General features: G+C 36.4%; 1 protein-coding gene across 1 annotated transcript in view; it reads left to right on the top strand.

Annotated features, from left to right (window-relative positions):
• Window positions 1-12,489, top strand: part of LOC145912484 (E3 ubiquitin-protein ligase HERC2-like) — a 34,330-nt gene that overhangs the window by 20,129 nt on the left and 1,712 nt on the right. The window contains exons 53-85 of the mRNA XM_082999960.1: window positions 55-254; window positions 674-874; window positions 1,101-1,229; window positions 1,480-1,683; window positions 1,955-2,078; window positions 2,273-2,391; window positions 2,599-2,748; window positions 2,997-3,195; window positions 3,461-3,660; window positions 3,785-3,915; window positions 4,085-4,340; window positions 4,488-4,890; window positions 5,124-5,215; window positions 5,424-5,577; window positions 5,721-5,831; window positions 5,982-6,069; window positions 6,154-6,380; window positions 6,508-6,636; window positions 6,889-6,977; window positions 7,124-7,267; window positions 7,535-7,680; window positions 7,930-8,128; window positions 8,390-8,497; window positions 8,799-8,905; window positions 9,081-9,258; window positions 9,595-9,749; window positions 10,048-10,158; window positions 10,365-10,542; window positions 10,792-11,050; window positions 11,112-11,311; window positions 11,416-11,557; window positions 11,812-12,006; window positions 12,231-12,352. Of these exons, the coding sequence (XP_082856086.1) occupies window positions 55-254; window positions 674-874; window positions 1,101-1,229; window positions 1,480-1,683; window positions 1,955-2,078; window positions 2,273-2,391; window positions 2,599-2,748; window positions 2,997-3,195; window positions 3,461-3,660; window positions 3,785-3,915; window positions 4,085-4,340; window positions 4,488-4,890; window positions 5,124-5,215; window positions 5,424-5,577; window positions 5,721-5,831; window positions 5,982-6,069; window positions 6,154-6,380; window positions 6,508-6,636; window positions 6,889-6,977; window positions 7,124-7,267; window positions 7,535-7,680; window positions 7,930-8,128; window positions 8,390-8,497; window positions 8,799-8,905; window positions 9,081-9,258; window positions 9,595-9,749; window positions 10,048-10,158; window positions 10,365-10,542; window positions 10,792-11,050; window positions 11,112-11,311; window positions 11,416-11,557; window positions 11,812-12,006; window positions 12,231-12,352 (5,450 nt within the window). The remainder of the gene's footprint in view (window positions 1-54; window positions 255-673; window positions 875-1,100; window positions 1,230-1,479; window positions 1,684-1,954; window positions 2,079-2,272; window positions 2,392-2,598; window positions 2,749-2,996; window positions 3,196-3,460; window positions 3,661-3,784; window positions 3,916-4,084; window positions 4,341-4,487; window positions 4,891-5,123; window positions 5,216-5,423; window positions 5,578-5,720; window positions 5,832-5,981; window positions 6,070-6,153; window positions 6,381-6,507; window positions 6,637-6,888; window positions 6,978-7,123; window positions 7,268-7,534; window positions 7,681-7,929; window positions 8,129-8,389; window positions 8,498-8,798; window positions 8,906-9,080; window positions 9,259-9,594; window positions 9,750-10,047; window positions 10,159-10,364; window positions 10,543-10,791; window positions 11,051-11,111; window positions 11,312-11,415; window positions 11,558-11,811; window positions 12,007-12,230; window positions 12,353-12,489) is intronic.

Here is a 12,489-nt window from a genome sequence, read left to right as displayed (position 1 = left end):
ATCAGTAAAATTGAAAGTCTGCATACATTATCGGACAATTTTTCCTCCCATTAGATCCACCAGAAACAGCCAGCAATGAACAAGATTTCCGATACTCGGTGACAACAGCAGAAGTGTCATCTGGCAGTGACACATGGCACAGAATGATTGATGGCAACCCTGACACTTACTGGGAGTCGAAGGAATGTGGAAACTCACCATGGATTTTACTCACCATGAGACCAAACAGAGCTGTCGTAGTTCTGACACTCCAGGTAGAATGGAAGAATACTTGAATACTTCAGAAAGTTGTTTGTTTGTGATCCTTAAAGAACAACCTCAAGACATTAGAACATAAAACATTTCAGCTTAGTAATTGCTTTTGGGTAAACACTTTACTTTTGTATGAAATAAGCTGTTCCCATGGTTTCGCATAACCCCAGGGCTCTATAAAAAATATGGGTTATGTGAGCTGCCAACTGATTTTTTAATATGTTGGTTAAGCCTTTGGACAAAACAAAGGTAAAAAAAGGGCTGTGGTGAAAAAACGTTCAGGTTTCTTGGCATTTTTAGGGTTGCTAGTCACCTTAAATAACCTTGAACTGTTTCGTGGACAAAAGTGTTTGGAAACACTAGAATAAAATAAAAATTTAGAACTTAAATAAAAAGTTTATCAATTTTATTTCATCTCCAGCTTGAACCATTAGATGATCATTACCGACCAAGTCTCATCACAGTGTCTGTCGGACAATCCATCGATCGACTTCGAGATGAAAAGAAAATATCAGTTTCCCCAACATCCAGGAATATCTTGTTGCTAAGCGACTGCTCGTTGCACTATAGACATATCCAGATCTACATCCACAAAATCCATAAACTTGGGATCAATTGTAAGGTAGATTGTTTTTATTGTTGGGAGTTAATATTTCATGAAAATTTAGTTAATCTTTTTGTTGGAGGTATTTGTACACTATGATTTTTTTGTTTTTTGTGGAAAAGTGTTTTCAGTATAAAAAAATTTAACTGCACAAATCGAGTTGTTCCGAAATGTTTTGCAGAAATCTTTGCTTAATTGCATTAAATGATGATAGTGTTTTTCTATTTTTCTGTTTTGCTTTAAGATTCGCGGTCTACGAATACAAACGCGTTCACTGGATGAAGTTATGACGCAGAACTCAAAACAATCAATTCAACCTCGCGAGCATCTCTCATTTCTTGTCACAGATTCAGACAATGAAGAAACAGAAAGTGTGAGTTGTTTCACTTTCAATGTATTCAAATGCAAACTTTTTTTTTTCTAATTTCATGGGCAACTTGTGCCTTGAAAAAAAATTGCCTAATATCTGGATCACTTTTCTTCTGTTGTTGAATGTGCGCTCCTGTATTTGCACATAACAATTATTATTTGATTTTGTAAATATTATCAACCTACACCTTAAGATCTACCAAACCCTTTGAAGATTTTGTTGCCCATTGGCTTGACCAAGGTATTTGTTGCAGACAAGCAAAGCCAACGAGAAATCAAAGTCAAACGAATCAATGTCGAAAGTTTTTGTGTGGGGTTTGAATGACAAAGATCAACTTGGAGGTTTGAAAGGATCAAAGTTGAAACTTCCCATGTTTTCGAGAGATTTGTCAGCATTGAAAGTTGCCCAAGTTGTCGGAGGATCAAAAAGTCTCTTTGCTCTCACTACTGAAGGAAAGGTTGGTGATATGATATTAATTGAAAAACGTTGTAATAAAATAAATCAATGTTATTTTCAATATAATCTAACATATTTTATGAAATGCAAACACTATGTTTAACACTTATGTTTCCGGGTGGTTTTAATGGATTCAAGTTTTGCATGTTTTTTGTTATCACTAAATGACTTAGATTTTCTGTTGGTCAAAATAACATATGTGTAAGCGCAACAACTACACTCTTTATAACTATTATAACTTTAACTTTCTTGTTTTAAACTTGATTATTTAGGTTTATGCTTGTGGTGAATCTACCAGTGGGAGGTTGGGTCTCGGACCCCAGACATCAGGATACGTCAGCAAACTTATGCCAGTCTGTGTACCTGGTTTTGTTAAGAAGGTTGCTGTACATTCAGGTGTGGCATGACTTGCTTGGACTGTTAATGAATTTTAAACTAATAATTACTGTTTGATTTGTTAGCTTTGCAAAATCCATTACAATACACGATAGTTTTTACTTGCATGTCATTCATATTGAATCAAAAGGGGCATAATATTCATATAAATGCAGTTTTTATCATGTTTTTTGATACATGTTGATATGTTGCAGGTGGGAGACATACGATGGCCCTCACGAAGGAAGGAATCGTTTATTCATGGGGAGACGGGGATGAAGGAAAACTTGGACATGGAAGCAGAGCTGATGCTCTGACTCCAAGAAAAATTGAGGTAGTTGAGAAATAAACATGACACTTATGTTGCTTTAACAAACTTTTGTTATTTTCCATAATATGTGTCTGACTTGTACTCAACATAGTCATAATGATGATGATATTAAATTTTCCAGCAATTGTGGGTAGCATAAATTGCTCTAATATTTGTTGTTCCATCTCTACATAGAACACCACATTCCCAAACATTACCATTCTTTTTCAGACATTCCCTGAGAAGGTGATAGTGGATATTGCATGTGGAAGTTCCCACAGTGCAGCCATCAGTTCAACAGGAGCTCTCTATACGTGGGGTCATGGAGTATACGGAAGGTTGGGTCATGGAAACAACCACACTATTCTTAAACCAAAGCAGGTAATGTGTAATTTCAAGAACTCACTAAATGTAACAAAATATGCATAACTGAAGGTTCTCTGCATCCACAAGTCTACAAAAACAAACAAAAGTGCCTCATTTTTTTATCTCACTTATAGTCAGTATGTATCATTTGGAAAGATCACTTTATGTAAAGCATCATCAGACCCTTGATTCAAATGCTTTTGACAACAACTGGTATTCGATAGCAATGTAGTAGTAAATGTGTTGTATACATGTTTCCACAGGTCCAAGCATTAAAGGAGCTGAAAGTTATAGAAGTTGCATGTGGAAGTCGAGATGCCCAGACATTATGTTTGACGTCAGATGGGCAAGTCTTCTCATGGGGTGATGGGGATTTTGGGAAGTTGGGAAGAGGAGGAAGTGATGGCTGTTCCGTTCCTAAACCTATCGATCGATTTGTTGGACAAGATATTGTGAGAATAGGTGAGTGGGATAATATATAAGACTTGACAGTTAGTTGATACTGTATCTGGTCTGTTTCCCCGCAAACATTTATGGCCTATTAAGTCTTTTATTTTGCCATTGTTGCAAAGTCAAGTTTGTTTATAATGTATTTTTCTCTTAAAAGTTAATTAAATTATCACTTCAATAAAACATAATTCCCAAGCTTGTTGCCATAAAACCCTGCAGTTCTTTATATTTTTTCATGTTTTTAAATAAAAACTAAAATTTATTGAATACTTTTTAGAATGTGGAGCCCAGTTCTCACTTGCTCTCTCAAAATCTGGTTTGGTTTGGACCTGGGGTAAAGGAGATTATCATCGACTTGGACACGGCTCTGACCAACATATACGGCGCCCTCAAGTGGTTGAAGCACTGAGGAATGAGAAGATTGTCGATGTAGCTGTAGGTGCGCTGCATTGCTTGGCTGTGACGGATACTGGAAAGGTAAAAAAATATATTTTTGTGTCTACATAATATTATTTAATCGACTCAATAAGTGTACTTCATACAGAATTTGCTTTTCCCACAAGTTTGTTACCTTATTAATAACTTATTCTTCTATTTGAAGGTTTACGCATGGGGAGATAACGACCACGGACAGCAAGGTAATGGAGAAACTGACGTTAACACAAAACCTGTGTTGGTGAAAGGACTCGATAAATACAAGATAAAAGCTGTCTCATGTGGATCAAGTCACAGGTGATGAGTTGCCATGAGGTTTAAACATGTTGTTGCTTTTAAGTGTTTTCAAGATATGTATTGAATGTATTACTATTTATTATCTTGATTTTTTTGAAAAAACTTGATTAAGTTCAAATATGCTTCATGGAAATTCAAACATACAAACATGTGTCCTGGTTTCTTGCAGCATCGCTTGTACAGAAAGTGAAGAAGAATTCAAACAGGAATTTGCGCCTCTCAAATTTCCCACTGCTTCTGACAGTCTTGGGGCATCTTATGTTTGCAACAAACCTTCTGATAACTCGGGTGTGAGTAATCTGGATGCTGATCCCCAACCAAGTGTGTCGACAAGCTCTCACGATCATTTGCCAAAAGTTGTCATCTCTGTCGTCAGCCACAACAATCTGCAGCGATCACTTGACCACATGGTGACAGCATTGCAGGCAAGTATTTTTGTTGATAAATTTGAAGAAAGTGCTGAACGTTTTGGTGTTACTTAGAAAACATGTTTTATCAAGTATGATTTGGTATCATCTTACTTTTGAATGGAATAATCATAATAATTCTCATTTTATTGAATAATTTTTCAGATTCATGTTGCACGATCTCTCATTGGAACTGCTCTGGCACCAAACCAATCCCTGAAACATCAAACTCATGCATTGTTTGAAGAACCTCTTGATCCCAGAATCTCATTTCCAAATCCTCCTGATGTGTTAGATCAACATCCAAACTCATATCTTCCTGCTGAAGAGCTAGATGAGGATCAGCCTGGGACATCCACCTCATCGCATCTTCTTACAACTCACATCACATCCTCTGAGCACTCAGTTTCCTCACTTGTTGCCGAGACGATAACTTCCACAGAGGAAATTGCTCCTCCTACCCCACAAAAGATCACAGATGTGGATGCTGAAGGATCTAAATCTCAAAATCCAGAGATGGAATCTCCTCTTCCGGTTTTAAATCCAGAAAATGCAGGAAAGATATTTGGTAATTATATCTATGATCATTGTGTGGCAATCTTTTGTAAGTTGTCAACGAAGTCAAAAATTAGAAAACGACCAAGAATAAATTCTTGGAACACTGTCCATTGTAAATAATTCATTGGACAAATCTCATATTATCTTCATTATTCAAACTTTTCTTGTAACTAGTGCATTTCTTGTGACAGATTGATTTTTGAAAAACTACCACTTTCTCATTATTTTCACTATTAATTGCAGACCTTCTCAAACTTACAATATCTGGTCGAATGTCAATGCTCACAAGCCCAGTGTCACAAGTTCTACCTGCTTTGCTACATCATAATGTGAAGGTATTTATTTATTTTAAACATTTATTTAAATTACTTTGAAATGCCCTTTTTTGCAATTTAAATATGAAACGAATTTATAAACTAATTTTCCCAAAACAGACAAAAAATATATTTTTTTTTGCTAAAATATGGAAACCATCAATTTAAAGATTAGAAAAAACTAAACACCTTGGGATGAATTTCCACCAATTCAAATGATTTTTCCCAGCATTGTGATCTTGTGCTTGAGAGATGTTTGGAGGAATTGAATCAAATAGTTTCCTCCACAAAGACCCAGGTTATGGAGATGAAGCCTGTTGTACAGGAAAGTCCTCACCCATATGCTGATAACACTGCCACCGAAGGGGGCGTCCACATTCCAGGTTGGTTATATATCCTTGTGTTAATTTATTTGTTATTATTTTTTATATAAATTATTGAAATCCAGACCAGTGAGATGTGAAATGAAAAAGGTTCTTGTGACTTTCCACATGTCACTGATTTTCTTAAACCTAATATATTTCAGGAGCTGAAAGCATCAACATTGTGTTCGATCCATTGTGTTCAACGGAACACAGACACGATACTCTCACCATCCTAGATAAAGACAATTTTAAAATACATGCTGTGCTTTCAGGTAACCCATGTTGAGTATGGACATGTTTGTTGCAATATAAATTCATTTCATGTGTAGTTAAAGTGGAATTATTTTTTTATGCAAATATCAGTGACAATAATGACATGCAGCTTTTTAGAAAGTTAATTAGTAACTGAATTCGGTTGTCAGGGAGGGATCCATCTGATTGGTCGCAAACACTTTCCCTACCAACTGATGAAATTAGATGGAAGTTTAGGAGCGATGGGTCCGTCAATGGGTAAGCACTTCTTTAATATTATTACACTTTCTCTGTGTTAAAAAGTAATGTTTACTTTGGTGAAACAATAATTTAAATATTTAGTTGGGGTTGGAAGTTTACTGTGCACCCTGTGGCGCCTTCGGGTGGTCAAATCTCTCCAATGTGGAGTGACTCTCGAGTCCTGCGTCAACCATGCTTTGAGTTTGTGGCTCAGCTTCTCATCTCATTCCGCTCATTGGATGTTTCTGCTTGTGATATTGTTTCTATGGTACCAGTGTTGAGCAAGCTTGCCTCTATGTTGTCCATTTGCCTTCACTTCAGCAGCATAAGTAAGTTGATTGCAAAATGAATTTCCACAACCAGTCAAACAAAGGCATGGATTTATTGTTAATAAAATTAATGCCATGTTTGATTTATTGTAATGAAATGAATTGTTTGCATATTGTTTTTTTCCAGACTTAAAACAACGACTGTGGACTTTACAGCAGCTTAGGTGGTTGTTCAACTTGAACCCAACATTACTTGGTTTCCCAACATTCAAAGGGAAACATCTCATACCTGATGATCAATGCAATGATTTGGCAGGTGGGGAATTTAAACAATGTGGACTTTTCTTATAGAAGCATCATTAAATCATTGTAATGAAATTCCGGGGTAAAACTTGGTTACTGTTGTTTTAAGTTGATTTTGCCTCATTTAATCATATAAAATGCTATTTTTTATTTTATATTTCATACCTTTTTAACTATTCTTTGAAATGTTGGCAAAGAATCCGACTTTCGTTAAATGGACTTCATTGTTTGTGGTAAAACCTTATGTTCCGAAATGTTATTTTAGTTTTGCCGAAAATGTTGAAATCTCAGTATGAATATGAGGAACCGTGGATTCGATCAAACAAACAACTTTTACACAGTCCCTTTATGTTGGTTGGTTACATTTCACTAATATTTGTAAAATAGTTGTGGTAAAACTTACCCAAAACAGTTTCATTGAAGGCATTTAATATGTTGTACATTACATGATTGTTTAAGTTTTTAGAGTGAATAATTTTGGTTTTTCTGATGTGTTTTAGGAACTTGCTGCACTTTGTTGTGAGATGAAATTGGACAAAACTCACAAAAAGAAATTGTTTCCACTTTTCTCAAAATACTGCCTCGCTCAAAGAACTGCAAAAGCTCTTCTCACCAGGGGGAAGTTCCCTGCCAAGTTTCTTAAGGTTTAACTTTATTTTTATCATTTAAAACATTTTATTATTGTAATCCTCCTACATAAAATGTACACTTCTGGTATTGGCGTTGAAAAAAGCCTGAATCAGTTTTTCAACTCACGAAAGTTCATGTTTCAAAATAAATTAACAAATCAGTCATTTTTATGAAGTGCCAAGACCAAAAAAGTACATTTTAGTGTCACAAGATTAATACAGCTTATTGTATAATTTCATAAAATGATGTATTTTAATTTTATGATTTTTCTTGCAAAATAGAGTTTAAATGAGAAGATTGAGGATCTGGCGGGAGACGAGGATGAAGAAGTTCTTGTACAGGAGGAGATTTACAACATCCGAGGACATGAAGATAACGAACTCTTCACTCAACAACTTGATGAAATCTTGGTCACATGGTACAACAAGTAAGACCCACAAACACTGTTGTAGATTAACATTGTTTTATTGTAAATACCAAAAATCCTGTGGAAGTTCTTAAAATAATATTTCATTGTAGATTTTTAAACATACAGTTCTGTTGACAACAATCATATTTTAACAATGTCAAACTGACTTAAGGGCTCCTAAAAATCATCTTTTTGTTATCAATTGCATAAAATTTCATCTTTTTGCATGTTAGTAAACAAATGATAAAATAACATTTTGTTTTTAAGACGTCCTGACGATTGGATTTTATCCTGGCCTGGCAGTGGAACCATATTTGGTTGGGGCCACAATCACCGGGGTCAGTTAGGGGGTCCAGATGGTGCCAAGATAAAGATCCCAGTGCCGTGTAGTTCTGTGGCAATTCTGCGACCTGTTCAACTTGTTGGTGGAGAACAAACCTTATTTGCTGTCACACAAGAGGGAAAAGTGAGTGCTGAGATAGGAATGTGGATGAAAGTTCTGTTTGTTTTTATGATGGTGATAAAATATAACAAATAATTTATGAAAAAAACTACTCAATAATATGGTTTTGATAAAAACGTTGCAATATCTTTTAGTTGAGTGGTTTTGCTAAAATAAACACACTGTCTTGAGTGAGTGATATGTTCATGTATGGTTACAATAGTTGTGGGTGTTACAAGTAGATTTTTCTGAAATTACTTGAGGAATTAACCCAAATACTTTCAGGTTTATGCAACTGGTTATGGAGCTGGTGGAAGACTTGGTATCGGAAACAGTGAATCACTCGCTGTCCCAACTCTCATCGAATCTATTGAAAGAATTAAAATCATAAAGGTAGGAATTGAGCCAGTTTATTAATTAGAAAGATATAAATATTACATTATGGTTAAATTGACTGGCCCAAAAATTTAAATTGTTTTCATTGGGGTTAACATTGTTTAGGTTTTATAGAAATCGGTTGATTTTCCGCTATAATATTAAAAAAGTTTAACTTCTGTAAAATAAAGACAAGTGGGTCTTGTATCTGAGGTATGGGTTATCCAGGCGATCATGGGTACTTTTTCTACTTAGTACATTGGTGGTCTTGTCACAGTAAGGTTAATGTTGCATTAAAACTACTGGATGTATGTTGAAGGTTGCTGTAAACGCTGGTGGAAAACATTCTCTAGCTTTATCAGAAGATGGTGATGTTTATAGTTGGGGGGAAGGAGTTGACGGAAAACTTGGACATGGAAATAGAACGTAGGATTATTTATTTACACGATTGTACATTATAACGTATACTACCTGGCTTTGCTTGTTTTGAATTATTAAAATTATTTTAATGCGTGGACAACTTTCAAAATCAAAGTGGACAACTTTCCAAAAAAAGTGTGTTTGCGCACAACAACATGTTTACGTGTCGTTTCTTTCAAAGATCGATCGACCATCCTCGTGTTATTGAAACTCTACGTAGTGAACACATAGTAGAGATAGCAGCTGGAGGTTCACACAGCGCTGCTGTAAGTACATCAGGAAGACTTTATACCTGGGGTAAAGGCAGGTATGGAAGACTGGGTCACAAGGATAGTGAGGATCAACTTAAACCAAAAATGGTAAATTTGAAATTAAATATTTTTGTTCAGTATAATTTGATAATGTCGCTATTGTGTGTATGTGAAATGTTGAAAACTGAAAATAGGTTTTGAATGTGAAATGTATTATATTCCGTTCTATGCTAATGGGTTAGGGTTAAAGTCGTATGTCATAAGGTAAACAAAAAATTAATAAATCTCAAATATTTAACCAACTTGTGTCTGGCAACTTCTGGTTTGGGAGTCGCATGTTTTCGTGTAAAACTTGTTTTTTGCCTTTATTATAAACCTTATACCATGGATTTAATTTAATTGAAAAGTACAAAGTTGTTGCATTACGACTTTTACTTTTCGAAGGTGGAAGCGTTGATTGAGAATCGTGTACTTGGTGTAGCTTGTGGTAGTGGAGATGCACAAACCCTGTGTATAACTGGAGGCACGATCGCTCCCAATGTTGTTTGGTCATGGGGGGATGGAGATTATGGGAAGCTCGGTCGTGGAGGCAGTGACGGGTGAGAAATGCGTGGAATTGTCTTTCTTTTCTGTTCAAATTACGAGTGAAGTTGTCGTGAGTAAGTTGGATGTCACTGTGATACGGTTTCTTTCAGCAGCAAACCTTATTGGTTTAACCAAAGCACGAACTTGGAGTTTAAATTAAAATTCGCTTTCAGCAGCAAACCTTATTGGTTTAACTAAAGTACGAACTTGGAGTTGAAATTAAAATTAGCTTTCAATGGGAAAGTTACTTGGTTTAACCAAACATGAACAATAGCTTATCAACATAACCAAATGTTGTATTTTTCTGTCTAGATGCAAAGTCCCGTTTGTGATCGACACCCTGATAGACAAGGACGTTATCAAGGTTGCTTGTGGAAGTCAATTTTCACTCGCACTATCCAGAGATGGAAGGATCTACACCTGGCAAGTTGATTACAACAGCTCGTGGCGAAATCAAAATAACGTATTTGCAGTTTTCCGTCAAATTTAGTGTTTAATAATAAAGGTTTTTTGATAGGTCTAAAACTTTGGTGATGTAAGTAACAATGCGCAAGAAGACGTTTTTTATATATTTAAGAAATAATGCAAAACGTTTGGACTAATTTTAAATTATAATCATGTATTTCCAGGGGAAAGGGTGATTACTACAGATTGGGCCAGGGTGCTGATAAACACGTGCGCAGACCGAAGTTTGTCGAAGCTTTGAAGGGGAAGAAGATTGTTGATGTCTCCGTCGGTTCCTTGCATTGCATCGCATGTACTGATGATGGGGACGTTTATACATGGGGAGACAACGACGAAGGACAGGTGTGTGTTGGGGTGTATGTGTGTCGATATGTATGAATGTAAATAGGAGCCAAGATGTTGCTCTGAGGGAACGTCGTTAATTGTAAACCTCATGCAACATCCCCAAAATATTGGCTGCACTTTTTTCAATGAATCCCAGCCAGATTATTTCACATTAATTACAAGCAGGCATTAATTCTCAAAATTCTTCGTACAAGTGAACAAATTTCAGTTTAAACTGTAGTTGTTCACTTGTGTTGTTGGTTTAAGGTCGGAGACGGAACAATCCAAGCAGCGCAAACACCTCGCCTCGTGGTGGCGCTACAGGGTCACCATATTTCACGTGTGGCTTGTGGATCTGCCCACACGGTGGCGTGGTCGAGTCCAACAGATTCGGTGGGAGATCGAAAAACAAGAAAGAAGGCTGGACCGAGACTACCTGAATCCGTTCCGCTCGAGTACAACTCCCTTCGCGCCATTCCACTTCCGTTGCTTAGAAACAGACTCATGTTGCTCACGCAGTTTTCAGGTATTATTACGTCATGTCCGCATGTATAACAAACATTTTTTTAATAATATTTTTCTCTTAGATTTGTTCTGCCCTGTGATGCAACTCTTTCCGCTTCATCGCACTTTTAGTGACGTCGCTTCAGGTGGCGAGCTGTCATTGGATGGTTTGCGTGGTTTGCTTGTGACGTCAGGGAAGGAATGCGTGTTTAGGAAAGTTGTCCAGGCCACAATGTTGAGGGATAAACAACATGGACCCACGATTGAACTGAACAGAATACAGGTGAGGAATTCCATTGTCCGAATACAATCAAGTAGTTCTGCAAAGTTAATTTGAACTTGTGACGTCACAAACCTAAAAAAAAACTATGACACCATTGTCATCAGGTAAAACGTCACAAGGCGCAGAGTGGGTTGGCTGGAGTGGATGGGATGAAGTCTGTGTTCGGTCAAGCGTTTCTTAAGATGGAAAGCTTGATTCCCGACAATGTTTTGCTCCCGCACAGAACTTGGAAAGTCAAATTCTTCGGTGGGTTGAAGTTCGTGAAAATACTGTTCTTTCACTAAGCTGTGAAAGCGATTTTTAAAGGGAAGCAGTTCGTGTTTTTTGCGGAAAACCCAAAATCTTTATTTTAAACATGAACAATATTTGTTTAGTGATCTGCAGATAGATGGCCACTGTTTGAACCTAAGAGATCTCGTGAATAATATTCAAAGCAACAAGATATATTTGTTGTGAATCATTTACTTCCAAGTGTTTAACATTGGACCATGTGTTATCAGGTGAGTCGGTTGATGACTGTGGTGGAGGTTACAGTGAATCGATCACTGAGATGTGTGGGGAGCTCCAGGATGGATCGGTTCCTCTCCTCTTCCTGACTCCCAATGGAAGAGACGAATCCGGGGCCAACAGGGATTGTTTTATTTTAAACTCGAGACTCACTTCACCAACCCACATGAAAATGTTTAAATTCCTCGGTTAGTCGAACAATCTGATATTTACCTTGTGTGTTATAACATATGTATAATTATTCTATATCTATATATATTAATTAGTTATAAAAAATCCAGTTTCTCAAGTTGTAGTGTTAGTACTGGAGCGGGAACCTGTAAGTCCTCCAAAGATTTTTTGCACATAATCTTTGTCAGACATGGCCAAGTGAAAATAATACAACACAATTTTTAATTTCACTCGTATCCAGGAATGTTGGTTGGCATCGCCATGAGGACGGGAAGTCCCCTAAGTTTAAACCTGGCTGAACCGGTGTGGAAACAACTTGCTGGAATGAAACCTTGTCTCAAGGACATTTCGGAGGTTGACAAGGTGACAAAATCTGGATTTATTTAAGTTTCACTGTTAAAAAATTAACAAAATCACGGCAATAGTATATTTAAATATCTTACAAAATATAAATGTATTCACGATTAATAAAAAAAAAATGTTAAAATAAATTTATGAGC

This window comes from Ascidia mentula, chromosome 8, assembly GCF_947561715.1.
Source record: "Ascidia mentula chromosome 8, kaAscMent1.1, whole genome shotgun sequence".
Classification (NCBI taxonomy): Eukaryota; Metazoa; Chordata; class Ascidiacea; order Phlebobranchia; family Ascidiidae; genus Ascidia; species Ascidia mentula.
The sequence above is the reverse complement of the archived record's forward strand: the minus strand, read 5'-3'. Positions and strand labels throughout refer to the sequence as shown.